The 19121-nt window shown below is 36.2% G+C and overlaps 1 protein-coding gene across 7 annotated transcripts in view; it reads left to right on the plus strand.

Moving 5' to 3' along the window:
* The window catches only part of TRPC1 (transient receptor potential cation channel subfamily C member 1), a 65787-nt gene extending 53722 nt beyond the window's left edge, over positions 1-12065 (plus strand). For 6 of the 7 annotated variants that reach the window (XM_040480385.1, XM_040480387.1, XM_040480389.1 and 3 more), the window contains 4 exons: positions 6366-6541; positions 8202-8403; positions 8961-9155; positions 10138-12065. In XM_040480385.1, coding sequence (XP_040336319.1) covers positions 6366-6541; positions 8202-8403; positions 8961-9155; positions 10138-10365 — 801 coding nt within the window. In that variant the 3' untranslated portion in view covers positions 10366-12065. Of the gene's footprint in view, positions 1-6365; positions 6542-8201; positions 8404-8950; positions 9156-10137 lie in introns of those variants that run through there. The other variant, XM_040480388.1, reaches the window with a different exon arrangement.
* The last annotated feature ends 7056 nt before the right edge of the window (positions 12066-19121 follow it).

Consider the following 19121-nt stretch of genomic DNA (forward strand, 5'->3'; position numbering starts at 1 on the left):
ATAGAGATTACTTTAAGTAAGTAAGTAAGTAAATCTGAAAAAAAAAATTAATATGCTCCAATATCTCCTTAAAGAACTCAAGTACAGTGAGGGTGACAGGCAAGCATGACATTTACAGTGGTAATTGCTGTCATAGGCACAGCTCATAGAAAGGGCACTCACTTCAGTTTAAGGCACTTACCAGAAGAGATGACACTGGAATTAAGCCTTGAAAGATGAGTAGAATGGAGGCGGGTTAGGCATTCCAGGGAGAGGGAACATGTGCCAGTGTTAGAGCTCCTGCCTCTGGAAAATCCATTCCTATGCCCTTGCTCCCCTGCTAATGAATAACTCCATCCAGTGAACTTGGTACTTTGAACCTCCAATGAGCACTTCCTAAAGCTTGTCTTAATTGTAAGACAATTAAAATTTAGCTTGTCTTAAATTATAGACAGTGTTGTCTCTACTAAATTAAAAATTCCTTGAGGATAGGGACTGTATCTTTATTTTTTCATCTGCACTTTACTTACTGACTTGCCATAGTAGTCACTTACTATTTGATAAATTAAATGGTCTTGGGTAAAGACAAATGCTGATTGGTGTGTGAGAAGAATAAAGCTGTTGGGCTATATCTACTACCTGTTACTGGAGCTGCTTATTCAAAATAATAACAACCACCACATTTGTTTAACATTTCATGTGGGCCAGGCACTGTGCTAAGTTTTTTCGCCTTATTTCATCCTCATCACAGCCCTTGTTATTTTTATTTCCATTTTACAAATGGGGGATCTAAGGCTTAGAGAGGTTAAGTAGTTCACAGAACTAGAAAGAAGTAGTCAAGAGCTGAACCTGAGTCTGTCTGAATCCACAGACCAACCTGCTCTTCAAAGTTCTTCTGCTTTTATAAAAGAAGGATGCTACCTAATATGCTTCAGCAAATGTAAGAGTCATGATTGGACATAAATCAGTAATGTTACACGTTTTAACAAAAAAAGACGTAAAGATAGAATCTAAAAATAAAGTGGTAATTATAATAATAACTGTTAACATATGGGCCCTTACCATGGATACTATTCTAAGATCTTTATTTACATTTATTACCTCATTTAATCCTCACAGTTGTTCTAAGAGTCAGACTCTTTTATTTCCATTTTACAGAGGAAGAAACTGAGGCATAGAGATATTAAGTAACTTGCACAAGGTCACACAGCTGGTAAGTAGCCAAACTGGGATTCTAACCCAGTGGTTTGGCTCCAGAGCTAAAGATCTTCACCAATCTGCTAACTTGCCTCTCTGTTTTCATTGCTAGAGAGTAATATGATTCCCTCGTTAACTTTTATTGTACAATACTTCTTTGGGCAGGCTTTAATAATTTACAGATCTTAAAAATTCTTCCTGATTTATCCACATGTTTCAGATGAATTAAGCACTTGTAGTTGGGTCATTAGACAGAAAGAACAAGACAGAACCAACCAACTGGGTTCAAATTTTGCTCTGTAACTTACTGTTACTGTTACTCATCTCTGTGAGTCTCAGGTTCTGTGTCATTGTTGTGAGGATTAAATGGGTCAGTATATATAAGATGCATCTCATAGCAGGTTTCCTGACACATGATGAACTTTACATAAATCATTAGAGCTGTTTCTTCATTTCCTTTATAGTTAGTGGAGTTAACTGTCGCAAATCTGAAAAATAATACAAAGAAACTTGGAAAATAAGTGTAGCATCTGACACATAAACGCATACTTTATTCATAGTGAATCATTTGGCTTTACTGGATAATTAATAGATTTAATTTAGTGTTCTGTATCACATAAATGGCATATTGTTGTCATTTGCAGTGAGTAAAGGGTGATTTCATTTCAAAGTGCCTTGCATTTTAGGGTATACTGGGGATGGACATTTTTCTTTGGAAGCATAAATGTTACACTTAGAGGGAAACTTAGAGGTCATTAGTCTAGGAGTTCCCAGGTTGGTGGGACTCAGAATCACTAGGGTTGCACATCAAATCTGTATATCTAAGTCCTGCCCTCAGAGATGCTGATTAAATAGATTGGCATAAAATCTGGCCAAGTTTTAATAGCATGTAGATGAGTGAGTTTGATGTAGCATATGACCATCCCTTTTATAGGTCAGGAAACTATGGCCCAGCTCACACAATGTTAGAAAAAAAGACTTGGTGTGAAATGTTAATAGTTACATCTTTTTTGGATATTTATTCATGTATTAATTCAATAAGCTCATTACATGAGAATGAAATCCTTAATTGCACACAGCCCCCAATTTTTTAAATATAATTTATTGTCAAATTGGCTTACATACAACACCTAGTGCTCATCCCAACGAGTGCCCTTATCAATGCCCATCACCCACTTTCCCCTTTCCCCCACCCTCCCATCAACCCTCAGTTTGTTCTCTGTATTTAAGAGTCTCTTCTGGTTTGCCTCCCTCCCTCCCTATTTGTAACTACTTTCCCCCCTTTCCTTCCCCCATGGTTTTCTGTTAAGTTTCTCAAGATCCACATATGAGTGAAAACATATGATAACCTGTCTTTCTCTGACTGACTTATTTCACTTAGCATAATACCCTCCAGTTTCACCCATGTTGCTGCAAATGGCATGATTTCATTCTTTCTCGTTGCCAGGTAGTATTCCATTGTATATATAAACCACATCTTCTTTTTCCATTTGTCAGTTGATGGACATTTAGGCTCTTTCCATAATTTGGCTATTGTTGAAAGCACTGCTGTAAACTTTGGGGTACATGTGCCCCTATGAATCAGCACTCCTGTATCCCTTGGATAAATTCCTAGTAGTGCAATTGCTGGGTCTTAGGGTAGTTCTGTTTTTAATTTTTTGAGGAACGTCCACACTGTTTTCCAGAGTGGCACAGCCCCAAATTTTTAATGGGAGAGCTAAGATAAAAATCACAAAGTGATGTTTCAGAAAAGCTCTTGCAAGGAGTTAGAAGCAAGAATTGAATTCTACCTCTGCCATCTATTCTGTTACCCTGAGCAAGTCACAATCTCTCTGAGCTTCAGTTTGTCACTTGGAAAAAGAGATAATACTAGCCTTTCTGATCCTACAGGATAAATAAAAATACGTGATACCTCTTGGAAAATGGTAGAGAGTTATATAATAAGGCATATAAAAAGTAACTATGTGCTGGGCTGGGCTTTGAAGCTAATATGCTGGGCTTTGAAGCTTATTGATATGGTGCCTGCTCTTACAGCCTGCTAGAAGAGACAAACGTAAATATTGGTATAAAGTGAAAAATATGATTTTAGAGATAATGGACAAAGTACTTTGGAGCATAATGAGGGGGTGCTTGGAGAGAATCTGGACAGCTTCTTAGAAAAGGTGACATTTGAACTGGGCCTTGAAGGGATAAAAAGCTTTCCTGGCAAAGAACAAAGTTACATGTACAGAAACATGAAGTCATAAAAGCATGGCGTGCTTAGAGAAGACAGGATGTCTTTCGTATTTGGACAGTGGGTGGCATTTGGGAAGATGAGGCTGAAAAAAATAGACTGGGCTGGACTCTGAAGGCCTCTGTGCCAGGAATTTGAATATTATCATACATGCAAAGGAGGTTTTGAGTGTGAATGGCTTGATCAGATAGAATTTTTAGACAGGTAATTATGGTTTTTTCTGGAGGAAGATTTGGAAGGAGAATGACTAGAAGTTGTCATTATTATTGCTTCATTTTTTCAGCAAGTTTTATAATTTAACACATGATATGAACCCTAACGATACCAGCCTTCACCCTATCAGATATTTGGCATGTTTTTGCTCTTCTACACAGTGCTCTGTATGTAGGGTCTTTGCCTCTTTTAAATTATCTCCTAAGGATAAATCTCCAGTAGGGGCGCCTGAGTGGCTCAGTGGATTAAGTGTCTGACTTCACCTCAGGTGATGATCTCACGTTTGTGGGTTTGAGCCCCACGTCAGTCTCTGAGCCCTGTATCGGGCTCTGTGCTGACAGCTCAGAGCCTAGAGCCTATTTCGGATTCTGGGTTTCCCTCTCTCTCTGCCCTTCCCCCACTCCTGCTCTGTCTCAGTCTCTCTCTCTCTCTCTCTCTCTCTCTCTCTCTCAAAAATAAACATTAAAAATGATTTCTTTCCAAGGTACTTCGGTATAAAGCTATCATTGATTAAGAAGGAAATGTATTTCTTCTCTTTCTCACACATGTAAAGCTTGCTGAGTTTAAAAGCTCCCTATTTCTTCTCTCAAAATTTTGCAGTGGGAAGTGAGGGAAGCACAAGACTCCAAAAGGTACTACATGGCCTAGTCAAATGTGCAAGCCATGCATATTGGACCTCTTCACTGTTGCAGAGTCCAGTTTACCAGGCTGTGGTGTGCCTAAAAAATTTTAGCACCCCTCTTTTACTTAATTGGCTGGCTCACTTTAGTGGGTTAGAGAGGTTTGGCCACTTGCTCAATGTCACTACCATTTTGTATCAGTGGTAAGTGGCATATTTTATTTTGGTAGGTTTGAGGCAGTTAGACATTTTATTTGAGGCTGGATTTAATTAACTGTAAAATTGATCTGGTAAGTTTTGAGGAAGGGTTATTTTTAAACCCTATTTTTTGTATAAGTAATAAATGCAAAAAAAAAAAAAAATGCATACAGTAAAGAAAATTCAAAGGAAGAAAGTCTGCCTTCCAACCCCAAGTCCTACCTTCCGTATTTAAGCACTATTAAACAGTCTCTTGTGTAAACTTCCAGAAATGTACTGTGCGTATTAAATCCTATCTATACGAAATATATATCTGATTTATACTTTAAAGAAATAGAGGGGCGCCTGGGTAGCGCAGTCGGTTAAGCGTCCGACTTCAGCCAGGTCACGATCTCGCAGTCCATGAGTTCGAGCCCCCCGTCAGGCTCTGGGCTGATGGCTCGGAGCCTGGAGCCTGTTTCCGATTCTGTGTCTCCGTCTCTCTCTCTGCCCCTCCCCCATTCATGCTCTGTCTCTCTCTGTCCCAAAAATAAATAAATGTTGAAAAAAAAAATTAAAAAAAAAAAAAAAGAAATAGAAATGGGATCTGTTAGAATACTGTTCTATACCCAGCTTTTTTGACTTAATATTTTATAGACATTTTTCTACACCAGCACATATAGATGTACTTCATTCTTTTTAACAACATTTAAGATGTTCTAATTTTTTTGTGACCTCTAACAGTGCTGCAGTGAAAACCCATGTATATACGTGCATTTTGCATATTTCCTATCTATTGGCTAAATGCCAAGGGATAGAATTGTTGGGTCAAAAGGATAATGTCAAATTATTCTCCAAATTTGTATGCTAATTTAAATACCAAGAATTTATGAAAAGTACCTATCACCCAGATTTTGAAAGAGTATTGGAGGACAATGAAATTAGGCTTGAATAAAGCTCCCAGACACACTACATGTGACTGCATTACAAAAGATACCCATGTTAATTAGACCTATTCATCTGGTTTGCACACATATTTTCTTACAATTGACCTAAAATGAAAGAAAATTGACCTCCTTGGCAAAAAAAGATTAGGGCAGTCCTAGAGGAGGAAATGCTATCTTTGGAGAATTGGTTTAGAATTGGTCACAAAAAGCAAATTAAATACTTTATGTCATATGATTTTATAGTTGTAAACTTTAAGAAGCCATAAAAAACATAAGCGTTTATTTCCCTTTAGGCTTGAGCAAGGAATTTTCCTTCTATTCCTTGCAAATTAGGCCTTTTCTTAAATCTCCATGTCTCAGCCTCTTACTTCTTCCCAGCAGTGTCCTCTGCAGACCTGGTCCAGATTCAAGAAATGTGCCATCCAACACTAACGGTGCTGGCATGATTAGGATGGCTTTTTTTTTTTTTTAATGTTTACTTATTTTTGAGAGAGAGAGAGAGAGAGAGACAGTGTGAGCAGACGAGGGGCAGAGAGAGAGGGAGACACAGAATCTGAAGCAGGCTCCAGGTTCTGAGCTGTCAGCACAGAGCCGGACATGGGGTTAGAACCCATGAATTGCGAGATCATGACCTGAGCTGAAGTCAGATGCTTAACCAACTGAACCACCCAGACAACCTTTTTTTTTATTTTTATTTTTTTTAAAGTAGGCTTCACACCTAGTACAAAGCCCAGCGTGGGCTTGAACTCACACCCCTGACAACAAGACCTGAGCTGAGATCAAGAGTTGGTAGCTTAACCAACTGAGCCACACTGGCGCCCCTAGAATGGCTTTTTGTTTGTCAGTGAGACTTTTGATGTCTTAAAAGTATGGAACTATCTTAACCAGATGGAATAAAAGGAATCATATGTTTGTTTTACTTTTATTGCCTGGTCATTTAATACTTAATATTTTGTTTTCCTGATAATTTTAATGAACACCTATATAATATATTCCACAGATTTCAATGGGACAGATGTTACAAGATTTTGGAAAATTTCTTGGGATGTTCCTTCTTGTTTTGTTTTCTTTCACAATTGGACTGACACAACTGTATGATAAAGGCTATACCCCAAAAGAACAGAAGGACTGTGTGGGCATCTTCTGTGAACAGCAAAGTAATGATACCTTCCATTCGTGAGTGTCTTTTTAAATTTTTAGTAAATATATTTCTCTCTATTGTATTATATATGAATTAGTACCTATAGAAATAGAACTTCAAATTTTCTTTAAGACATTCCTTTTTAATAAATACTTACTTTTTCATTAATCATGTTGTAGTTTTACTTACATAAATAGAATCTTAAGCAATTAACAGGCCCACGATATTACATTGTTTCCCCTGCTGCTTGTCTTAACAGAGGAGTTCTTGGCATTTTGTACACTGTGAGGATTTGGGGCCGGACAGTTTTCTGTCAGTCCTGCGTATTGCAAGATGTCTCTGCTCTTCACATATTTTTTTATTAAAAATTTTTTTAACATTTATTTATTTTTGAGAGACAGAGCCTGAGCAGGGGAGGGGCAAAGAGTGAGGGAAACACAGCATCTGCAGCAGGCTCCAGGCAATGAGCTGTCAGCACAGAGCCCAACTCAGGGCTCGAAATCCCGAAATGTGAGATCATGACCTTGAACCGAAGTTGGATGCTTAAACAACTGAGCCACCCAGCACCCCATACTTTTCAAAAATTAAATGTCAGCAACTGTCCATTATTGTTACAGGCAAAACCATCTCTCATATTTTCAACACTTCAGTAGGAGGTCAATAGAATTGAGAATCATTACAGCTTCATAAACAATTTTTTTCTCTAATTTACTGTATCATAAGAACTTAAACAACCAGTTGTGAGGCAGACAAAATACCTCCCCTCATTTTTAAGTAGCATAATGGAGAAGGGGTGTGGAATTAGGTATTTGTTGTGTTTGTTATGTACCAACTATTCTTTAGATACTTGGATGTCATCTTATTTAAGATTAAATGAATAATAAGTATTTATTTAACACCTTCTATATAACAGACACTGTTCAAAGTACTGAGTGAATGAAGTACCAGTGAGCAAAACTGCCTCATAGAGTTTATATTACAGTGAGGTGATATAGTCAATAAAAAGAGAAATAAAATATATATTACACAATAAAAAGGACCAAAGAGACAAAGCTTGGCCAGGCTTCTCCCTATGTGTGAGAGGTTGCAATTTTAAATACACTAGGGAAGGCCTCGCAAGAGATGACATTCAGGTAAAGATACTAAGTTGATGAAGGATCAAGCCATGAAGAAGATAGTTGGAGGAAGAGCATTCACCGATCCAAGGAATGGCAAAGGCAAATGCCCTGGGATGGGAGTGTGGCTGGCTGTTCAAGGAAAAACCAGGAGGCCACTGTGGATGGAATGTAGTGAATGAGGGCAAGTTGTAAGAGATGGGGTCCAAAAGGTAATGAGGATCATGTAGAATGTTGTTGATCTGTGATCTTTGTAAGGACTTTGGGCTCTTGAGATTGAGAGCCATTTGAAGTTTTTAAGCAGAGGAGTGGCAACATCTAATTAGGCACAAACAGGGTCTTAGAGGCTGCTATGTTGATAATACAAAAGCAGTAGGAGGTTAAACAAAATAATTTATCCCTTTAAGTGTATTTCTTTGTTTAAGACATGTAAACTGTTGGGTTCAATCTCATTCATTTTAAAATGTATTCTTGGATTATCAATGTTTTACTTATGGAATGTTAATATGAATGAGTTCTTCATTTTTGCTAATTAAGTGCTTTAATTTTCTTTTAAACAGAAATGTAATTGTCTTTACAGGTTCATTGGCACTTGCTTTGCTTTGTTCTGGTATATTTTCTCCTTAGCACATGTGGCAATCTTTGTCACAAGATTTAGTTATGGAGAAGAATTGCAGTCCTTTGTTGGAGCTGTTATTGTTGGGACATACAATGTCGTGGTTGTGATCGTGCTTACCAAGCTGCTGGTGGCAATGCTTCATAAAAGCTTTCAGTTGATAGCAGTAAGTATTCATTCTTGTAAAAACTTTATATTCTTTCAGATCATAACAAATGTATGTAGTAGATAAGGCAGCCAAAGATTATAAGAATTAAGGATTAGTATTATTTTAAAATTAAATACAGATTAAAAAAACTTTTTAACGTTTTTATCTATTTTTGAGAGAGAGAGAGAGAGCGCACAAGTGAGGGAAGGTCAGAGAGAGAGGGAGACACAGAATCTGAAGCAGGCTCCAAGCTCTGAGTTGTCAGCACAGAGCCTGACACAGGGCTCGAACTCCTGAATCGCGAGATCATGACCTGAGCTGAAGTTGGATGCTTAACCAACTGAGCCACTCAGGCGCCCCTAAATATAGATTTTTTAAATGTAAGTAATGTATATTAACTACAACTCTTGAACCAAATTTTTACCTACAAGCTGTGTAAACATTTGGACATCAAACATTTGGACCATGTAAAATGATATCCCCGCCCCACATCTCTCTCTCCTTTGCCCTTCCCTCCCCTGTGTGTGTGTGTGTGTGTTCACATTCTGTGTTGCTTTTTCATTTGGCTCTTACAGAATCATGAAGACAAGGAATGGAAGTTTGCTCGAGCAAAGTTGTGGCTTAGCTACTTTGATGACAAATGTACATTACCCCCACCTTTCAATATTATTCCTTCACCAAAGACTATTTGCTATATGATTAGTAGCCTCAGTAAGTGGATTTGCTCTCATACATCAAAAGGCAAGGTTAAACGGCAAAACAGTTTAAAGGTAAGATATTAAAATTGCAACTTGGAAATTTTAACAATTCCTAATCACTGATGTTTCCTAGAGTGTAAATATGCAGGCTCCTTAAGGCCTGGGACTGTCTGATTTTTTTTTTTACTCCTATATCCCTAATGCATGGCATAGTATCTAACATAAAGTAAGGATTCAATATGTGAGAGATAGAGCTATGATTTTTTTTTTTTTTATGAAATCTTGTCTCAAGTTTTAAAACATGGGAAATATTTAGAATGCCAATTCTGTCAGCATAAAGATTGACTACTGAAGCCATCTCATTTTTCTAGTTTTTCTTGAAAGTTATTCATTACATGAATAATTCAGTTCATGTTGCTATAAACCAGAGGTTGGCAAACTTTTCTTTAAAGGGCCTATTAGTAAATCTTTTGGACTTAGCAGACTGAGACAAAATCAAAAATACTTTATGACTATAATAAGTAATATAACAAGAAAGAACACAAATTTCCACAAAATTTTTATTGGTGAAATTTAAAATGTAACATTAATTGAGTAATAATTTAATAATTTTTTGTAATATAGATCTAATGAAAAGAATGGAATTCCATTTTGGGGGGGAATAACATTTTGTTTAATTGGGTCTCAAAATCAGTATTCCCTATCATCAAATTAATTATAAATATTCATCTGTAAAAAACTACTCTTGGCTCACAGGCCATTAAAAAATAGGAAACAGGACATACTTGTCCTGTGGGTTGTAGTTTGCTAATCCTTCCTATAAATTGAGGATTCCTAAGAATATTTTTAAATCCAGAGAAGCATATAGGTGAATGAATAAAACAAATAGGCAGGCTGTATCTGTTTTAAACAAGTGATGAATATTATTTTGTAACATATAGTCCCAAAAATATAGCCCAATAAAACATGTGTTTGTATCTGTGAAAAATCTTAAAAATTCACCTCATTTAAATATTGTTTATAAAATTGTATCATATAATTGTTTGTTTTGAAGGAATGGAGAAATTTGAAACAAAAGAGAGATGAAAACTACCAAAAAGTGATGTGCTGCCTAGTGCATCGTTACTTGACATCCATGAGACAGAAGATGCAAAGTACAGATCAGGCAACCGTGGAAAATCTAAATGAACTACGCCAAGATCTTTCAAAATTCCGAAATGAAATAAGGGATTTACTTGGCTTTCGGACTTCTAAATATGCTATGTTTTACCCAAGAAATTAACCATTTTCTAAACCATGTAGAGAATAATTTTCAGTAATAAATCTGAAAGATTGGATTTGCATAATTTGCAATTAAATCAGTAAGATATATATTGAATTAAAATGAAGAATTATGTAAAAGCCATTCTTTAAAATATTTATAGCATAAATATATTATGTAAAATATGTATATAGGATTAGTTTTTTAAAACCCTCTATTAGTAGCTTTTTTGCAGGTGCAAAACAGATTAAGTAGATAGATTTTGTTAGCATGCTGCTTGGTTTTCTTACTTGAACAGTGCTTTAAATTTTTTTCTTTTTATGTTTAAGAAGGGCAGTTATAATTGTGCACATTGCCAGAAGGTTTTGTAAAGTGAAGATCAGCAAATGTGGGCTGGTCTCCATCCATAGGATACACTTGAAATATAGTTAAGTCATGGTTTTTAAAATCTCTGTTTTAGGAGTTCACATTAGTTCAGTATTTATTGTTTAGGAGTATAGTTTAATCTAAAATAATAGTCTATTTTTTTTTATTTTGTTATAATCTTAAGTAACAAAGAAAAACCTCTAATGGATATTTAAATCTGTTTATGTCTCTATAAATTTTAAGTCACTTCACAGTTTTTGTTATTGTAATATATTTACTTTTACATGGTTGTATTCACTTTATATTTTTTGGTTTTTTTCACTTAATAGTATTTTATATATACATTTCCATGTATTGGTATAGTCTATATATTTAAATTTTTATGGAATTATATAGTTTTTGAAAGATATAGTCAGTAGACTTTTCATTTTATAGAAATAGAGTATTTGAGTATGTTTATAGGTTTGCACAGGTATTTCACTAAGGTTAGGCATTTGGTGGCTTTTAATTTTTCTTTATCATAATAGTACTACAGTCTTTTTCATTTTTCAGTTTGAAGTGACTGTTCATAGTTATAAAGCTAACCCAAAATAAGGATTTAGAAGATACTTTATCATATGTGGTCACAGCGTGTTTTGTTTTTGTAAATTGGAAGACCCTTTAATGCGAGGATTTATTTATATTTGGACTAAGGTTCTTGAACTAATCTCCCAAAGTATTTTCCACAGAATTTAACATAGCTTCTATAAAAGTGACTTCTTGCTTATTTGTGGATCACTCTTACTGCTTAAGATAAAAAGCCTTGATTTTCTTAAATTGGAGAATAAGATATGTAGTAAAAATTTTTTTCCTGCGTTCATGTGAGGGATGTAGTTAAAAAAGTTTCACAGGCTATTGCTTGTATTTTCTTGCAGCATTTCCAGTTAAGAGGTTATTAGGTATATAATTATCTTCTTAACTGAATTTCAGATGGTGTTAAGGCCACAGGGTGCAGGTAACCCTAGGTCTGTAAGCCCCACTGGTCCGGGGGGTCATTGTCTAAATATATTAGTATTATGCTTCATCTTGCTTTTTACTTTGTATTTTTTAATTTCCAAGTTGTAAGTGTTCCCTCTTTGGGGCAAATTCTTATAAAAATGTTTATTGTAAAGTTATATATTTTGTCTACAATGGGATTATGCACTTCCCAGTTGGGATTTTACATCAGGATTTTTAGTCATTCTAAAAAATACCTAATTATTAAATCAAAATATTTATAGAGTGCCTACTGTATGCATGAATTACTTATAAGGTATATTTTGGATGACAGCATAATGTAAGAAAAAAGGTAAATAAAACTTGACATTAGATTATAAGTTGGTGGGATCTGTTTATTGTATTATCATATACTTTTATACTTTTGTGTTGAAATATAATTCACATGGCATAAAATTCACTCTTTGAAAGTGTACAATTCAGTGTATTTTTTTTTTTTTTAAATCATGGTTAGAAAGATCTAAAATGTAAAACATCAACATCGGACCCCTCTGTGCCCCTTTCCACCTCCAGTGGCAAACATATTGAACTCTTTTAGCTATTTCTTGTATTTATAAATACCATGTTTTGAAATAATATGTTCACACAAAGACCTGTGTCTGTGAACATTTATAGCAACTTTATTCATGATCCCAAACTAGATCGCTGAAAACAGCCAAATGTCCATCAGCTGGTGAATGGATAAACAAGGTGTACATCCGTATGGTAGGTATTTATTTACTCGGTTATACAAAAGAATTGTATCAGAGTTCAGTCAGAGAAGCAGAACTACTAGGATATTTGCAGGCATACATGTATACATGTTTGTATAGTGATTTGTTTACAGGGATTTGCTGTTACACGTTGGAGTTTGTTAAGCAGTCTCTGTGAGTCTATTGTTTGCATCTAATGCTGGAGTTAAAGTTCACATGGTAGGCAGTTGACACTGAGACCTGTGTCACTTCTTACTGTCTCCCAACTTTGACGATGTGTGTATCCTGTGTGAAAAGTTGCCTTTTGCCAGGTTGCTAAACACACACCTGGCCCAGGAGTCCAAGAAGCTGAAGGAGGATCCAAGGAAAGGTGAAACAATGTAGGTCAGACTGTTGTCCCACCCCAAAAGTTGAGCCAGCAGGTAAGTTACCCCATGTTCAAGCTACAAAAGTGCCTGCATAAGAAATGAGATCACTGCCTCTTCACTTCTGCCCTTCAAATTTCACTTTAAAATGTGTCTTGTGGGGCACCTGGATGACTCAGTTGGTTAAGCCTCTGACTCTTGATTTTGGCTCAGGTCATTATTTCACAGTTTGTGAAATTGAGCCCTGTGTTGGGCTCTGTGCTGACAGCACAGAGCCTGCTTGAAATTCTCTCTCTCTGTCTCTCTCCCTCTCCCTCTCCCTCTCCCTCTCCCTCTCTCCACCCCCCTTCTCTCTACCTCCCCCCTCCCCCCCAAATAAACTTAAAACAAAAACAAACAGTGTGCCTTGTGGTTTACCCTAAGGGTATGTAAGAAAGAAAATTTTGGGAAACATAAATTAGCCTAGCCAAGTTAATACAGAGACAAACTACCGATCTATGCAATAACATACGTCTTTTTTTTTTTTTTTAAATGGTTGTTTATTTTTGAGAAAGAGACACACACAGAGTGCGAGTGGGGGAGGAGCAGAGAGTGAGGGAGACACAGAATCCAAAGCAGGCTCCAGGCTCTGAGCTGTTAGCACAGAGCCTGACATGGGGCTCGAACTCAAGAACTGAGATCATGGCCTGAGCCAAAGTCAGGCGCTTAACCGACAAAGCCACCCAAGCCCCCCCATAGATGAGTCTTAGAAGTATTATGCTAAGTGATGAAAAGGCTACATACAGTATGATTCCATTTACATGACATTCTAGAAAAAAAAAAGCTATGGAAACCCAAATCAGACCATTGGTTATTAAGATCTAGTGGGAGAAGCCTGATTGCATAATCAAACAGTACACTTAAAAAGGGTGAATTTTAATGAATACAAATTATGCTTCATTAACCTGAAAAAAATACATAAGCCTACAACTTACTAAAAGAAAAAAATAACAGTAGACCTAAATCATTATTAGTCCAAAGAAAACAGTGCTTATGCAAGTTAGTAGCCCATCATTAACACAACACAGTGGGGTGAAATATAATAATAAATGCCAAGGTAAATTATTTTGTACTATTTTTTCAAAATAATTTTGGCTATTCTAGCTTTCTTCCTCTGTCATATAAATTTTGGAATTAGTCTATCAATTTCTACCAAAAAAGGTGGCTTTTATTAGAATTGCATTAACCTTGAAATTTTTGTTTTCCTCCGAAAATACATTTATAAAATCCAAATAGGCTGAGATTATAGGTCATGAGGAGTAAACCAATTGGGCCTAATTATTCAGAATTACATTAAGAAAATATTAATGGTGGGGTGCCTGACTGGCTCAGTTAGTGAAGGGTCCGACTCTTGATTTTGGCTCAGGTCATGATCTCATGACTTGTGAGATCAAGCCCCGCATCGGGCTCTTTGCTGATAGCAGGGAGCCTGCTTGGGATTCTCTCTCTCTCCCTCTATCTCTGCGCCTCCCCTGATCATGCACACACATACTCTTTCTCAAAATAAACAGAAAAACTTTCAGCCACATAAATGACAGGTAAGCTCCATTTTCTTCATCCTGCATTCTAGGGTGTATCTGTCTGTCTCTTCATTAGAAAAGATATTTAATCCATCCTTCAATTTTAGGCAAATTATTCTTGTTGAAAGATATTAAAATTATCAAGTGCTATGTGAAAAGAATTTTAAGGAGCTGCCTCAGTAGCTCATCCAGAAATTTAATTAATTTTGTGAGGTTATTTTAATATTCTAAATTTTAAATATTTTAAACTCATCCCCTCCCCTTAATATTTCAGTGGAAATAGCAAACAGTCACTGTATTTTCTATAATGGTCATTTTAATACAGAGGATTTCCTTTTTCTAAGTTATAAAACTAGACAGAAGCAGCTCTCGTATCCTCTATATCCTCAGCTTAAGTACTTTGTTGATGGTGAATGGCACAAATTTGTTGAATGAAAATTTAGCTGTATCTGCTTGTGTAATATCCTAGACACTTACCTAACAGTTGTGTGTTCTAGAACTTATTTCAGCAAATTGGGTTGGAAGAAGACTTAGATCACCTACTTCAATCTTCTCATTTTATAGGTGAGAAAATCGCCATTTTAAGTAATTTGTCTAAGACTGATTCATGACTGACCTGAGATCCTGAGCTCAATTTATTGTTTGTGTAAGATACATCCCAAAGCTTTACTTTTTTTATTTATTTCTCATTGTAAGTTCATCTTGGTCACAGAGTGGAATTTAAGATGTCTTAAAAGGCCTTGCTTTTCTAAATGAATAGTTTATTAAAGACTTAATTTATGACCAAGGACAGAAACAGACCAATGAGATGAGGAAGAATTAGGAGGGAAAAGAAGGACTGTGAGGTAGTAAGCATATATAAAAAATCAGGAGGGGTGCCTGGGTGGCGCAGTCGGTTAAGCGTCCGACTTCAGCCAGGTCACGATCTCGCGGTCCGTGAGTTCGAGCCCCGCGTCAGGCTCTGGGCTAATGGCTCAGAGCCTGGAGCCTGTTTCTGATTCTGTGTGTCTCCCTCTCTCTCTGCCCCTCCCCCGTTCATGTTCTGTCTCTCTCTGTCCCAAAAATGAATAAACGTTGAAATCCTTAAAAAAAAAAAAAAAATCAGGAGTCAGTCCACCCAAAACATAAGCCAAGGCATGGAGGGACCAAGGGTTTAGAATGGAGAAACTGAATGATTTTATTTCTGTGCAATTTTATACCCTGATCAATTTGGTTATTCAAGGATCTAGAAACAATTTAAAATCTGTAAGGGATCTCAGGATCCAATTCAACTTTTTCATTTTACAGATGAGGAAACAGAAAGTTCTCCCACTGATACACTGTGAAGGAGAATACAAGTCTTTGTCTGCTTTGTCCAGGAAGCTCTTAACTGCATTATGTCACTGTTAATACTAATTTCTCATAAATTGATCAGCTTTATGAAATCTTTAAGTTTGTAAATTTTCTTAATATATTTCTGTTCTCAAAAACTTCATCTCACTGTTTAAATGTAACCTAATCTTGGGGCACCTGGGTGGCTCATTTAAACATCTGACTTTGGCTTAGGTCATAATCTGGCGGTTCATGGGTTCAAGTCCCACGTCGGGCTCTGTGCTGACAGTTGGCAGCTCAGAGCCTGGAGCCTGCTTCAGATTCTGTGTCTCCCTCTCTGTGCCCGCACTTGCATTCTGTCTTTCTCTCAAAAATAAATAAGCATTAATTTTTTTTTAATGTAACCTAATCTTAGTATCAGAATATCCCTGAAGCAAAATATAACATTTCAAAATTATAATCAAATTTTAGCCTTTTTAAGCCTAATTGTTGACTTTGTTTTTTAGAGGAAGAAATAAATTACAAAAACAAAGAAGTCCAGTTTTTAAATTTTTTTAAATTGAAGAACAGTTGACGCACAATGTTACATTAGTTTTCTGGTGTACAATAGAGTGATTCGACAAGTTTATACATTATGCTATGCTCACCACAAGTGTGGTTACCATCTATCCCCATACAACACTGTTACAGTACCATTGATTATATTCCCTATGCTGTACCTTTCATCCCCATGACTTAAACGTTAGAACATTAAATAACAACTTTAAAATTCTTCCGAACAAATCTCTATGTATGTCCCAGAGCTACTCTGTCTGAATACCCAATTCTATACATCCATGCACGCTCTCACACTTGTACATCCTATGTTAAAAAGAGGCTGTTTGTGTATGAATAATGACCCTCACATATTTAATTCAAGATGCTTAATTATAAAAGATTTTTAAAAATTCAATGTTTTGTCCTTGGGTTAGGGGTTATATACACATCTAAGGAACAGACTTGTGAAACTATGAATTCTAATCACTTACTTGCAGGGTTTTGGGGGTTTTCTATTTGAATTATATCATATTTGCATTATAAAAGTCTTACTTCTTCCTGTCTAATATCATTTATTTTTCTTTCCTAACTACATTGGCTAGGCTCACCAGTAGAAATGTTGACTTCAGGCATTTTTGTCTTATCACTGATATTAAAATGCTTTCAATATGTCACCATTTGCTGGAGGTTTTCTCATCAGCATAAGGAAGCTCTTCTGTTTTTAGTTTCCTCAACGTTTATTTTGTCTTGAATAAATATTGAATTATATCAAATGCTTTTCTGCATTGTTAAGTCAAATGATTTTTCTCCTTTAATATATTGCAAGTAAGGCTAAGAAACCTTCCCTCCCCGTTAAGAGTTGACCTGTGTTTGGGGTAACTGGGCGGCTCAGTCGGTTAAGCGGTGGCTCAGGTCATGATCTCACAGTTGGTGAGTTCAAACCCCGCATCAGGCTCTATGCTGACAGCTCAGAGCCTGGAGTCTGCTTCGGATTCTGTGTCTCCTTCTCTCTCTGCCCCTCTCCCCCTCTCACTCTGTCTGTCTCTCTCTCAAAAGTGAATAAACATTAGAAAAAAAAAAAGAATTGACCTGTGTTTAACTCCAGCTTAATTTACCTAGTAATCTGATATTACAGCATGTCAACTATGTTGCTAGACAAATTTATTTGTGGTATAAATGAACCCTGGTTGGTAAATTGCATTGGATTATGAGGAACTATAATTGAACTATAAATACCTGATAGGGGACCTGCAGCTTTAGGTCTTCCTGAGCATGTAACTCTTAAAAGGAGGCATGTCCTCTGAGGTGTCTGGAAGCTATGCCTATGGAGTTCATACAAGAGATACTGGTTTCTGAGGAGATATGAACTTTAAGTTGGAGTGTCTGCACCCGCCTTACGTGAGTCAAGTCTCCTGGCATCTGAGACATTATCTAGGAAGGCCAAAGAAAAGAGCTCATGTGATCTGGTTGTGTGAACTGCTGCCAGAATGCTGCACAGGCTCCTAAAGTAGAAAGTCTGACCCTGTCCTGTTAAGCTCTGATCCTTGTGCTATAGCTTTTTGGGGATCCTGCTGAACCCCAGGGAGAAAGGCCTGTGGTTCTCTTAGGAGTCTGAATGTTTAGTTGCACCTAAATCTCTCTAGTTGGCATAGCAGATCTATTAGCGCAGTGAAGTGTGAACATTGATTCCCTAATGGTAAATCGAGCACGTGTTTCTGGGGATAAACCCAACTTGATTGTGTTCTATTTTGTTTGTTGGATTTTGTCTGATAATTATTTTCTTTTTGCACCTATGTTCGTAAGTAAAATCAGACTGGATCCTATGTTTGCTCAAGTTTTGGTATTAAGATTATACCAATTTCATAAAAAGAATTGCCATCTGTGACTTCTTTATTTATATTCTGGAATAGTATATGTGAGATTGGCAGTATTTGTCCCTTGGATGTTTGGTCCACTTTCTAAGTAAAACTATCTGGACCTGGGGTTTTATTTGAATAAAGAGTTATAGTTACTATTTGGATTTCTTTAATGGTTATAGGACAATTTTGGCATTCTGTTTCTACTTGAGTGAGTTAAGTAACCTCCCCCCTTTAGAAGTTTGTCCACTTCATCTAAGTTTTCAAATATATTTACATGAAGTGGCTCATAAGACCCTTTTGTTACCTTTTAAGATTCTATAACCTCAGCAGAAATTTTTATTCCTAAATTGTTTTCTTGTTCTTTTTACTTCTTTTCTTGCTTAATCTTGTAAGAATTTTGTCAATTACTAGTCATTTTGGAGAATCCATTTTTGGCTGTTAATTTTATGTATTTATGATTACTGTTTTACTCAATTTCTGTTCTTATTTCCTTCTACCTTTTAAAAGTTTAGTCTGTTCTTGTTTTACTAATGTCCTAATGTGTGTCATTCACAAATTATTTTTCACCCTTTTATAATGTCAACATTTAATTTTATAAATTTTAAAGTGTTACTTGAAGTGTACTTTGAAGTGTTCCTCTACACACTTTTAAATTTAATGTTTCTAGGGACACCCCGGTGGCTCTGTTGGTTGAGCATCAACTTTGGCTCAGGTCATGATCTGGTGGTTTGTGGGTTCAAGCCCCAAGTCAGGCTCTCTGCTGTCAGCACAGAAGCCTGTTTCAGATCTTCTGTCCCTCTCTGCCCCTTCCTCACTTGCGCTCTCTCTCTAAAAAATAAACATTTTAAAAATAATTTAGTGTTTCTACTATTGTTCAGTTTTTAATACTTAATACTTTCCATTATAATTTCCTTTTTATTATAAGTTATTTAAAAGCACATTTCTCAATTTCCAATATCAGGTTTTTTTTCTTGTTTTCCTATTGTTTACTTTTGTTATTAATTTCTAACTATTCATTATTTTTGGAGAAGGATGTCCATATGATACTTATGC

The sequence above is a fragment of the Herpailurus yagouaroundi genome, unplaced genomic scaffold, assembly GCF_014898765.1.
Source record: "Herpailurus yagouaroundi ecotype Mexico unplaced genomic scaffold, PumYag 159, whole genome shotgun sequence".
NCBI lineage: Eukaryota > Metazoa > Chordata > Mammalia > Carnivora > Felidae > Herpailurus > Herpailurus yagouaroundi.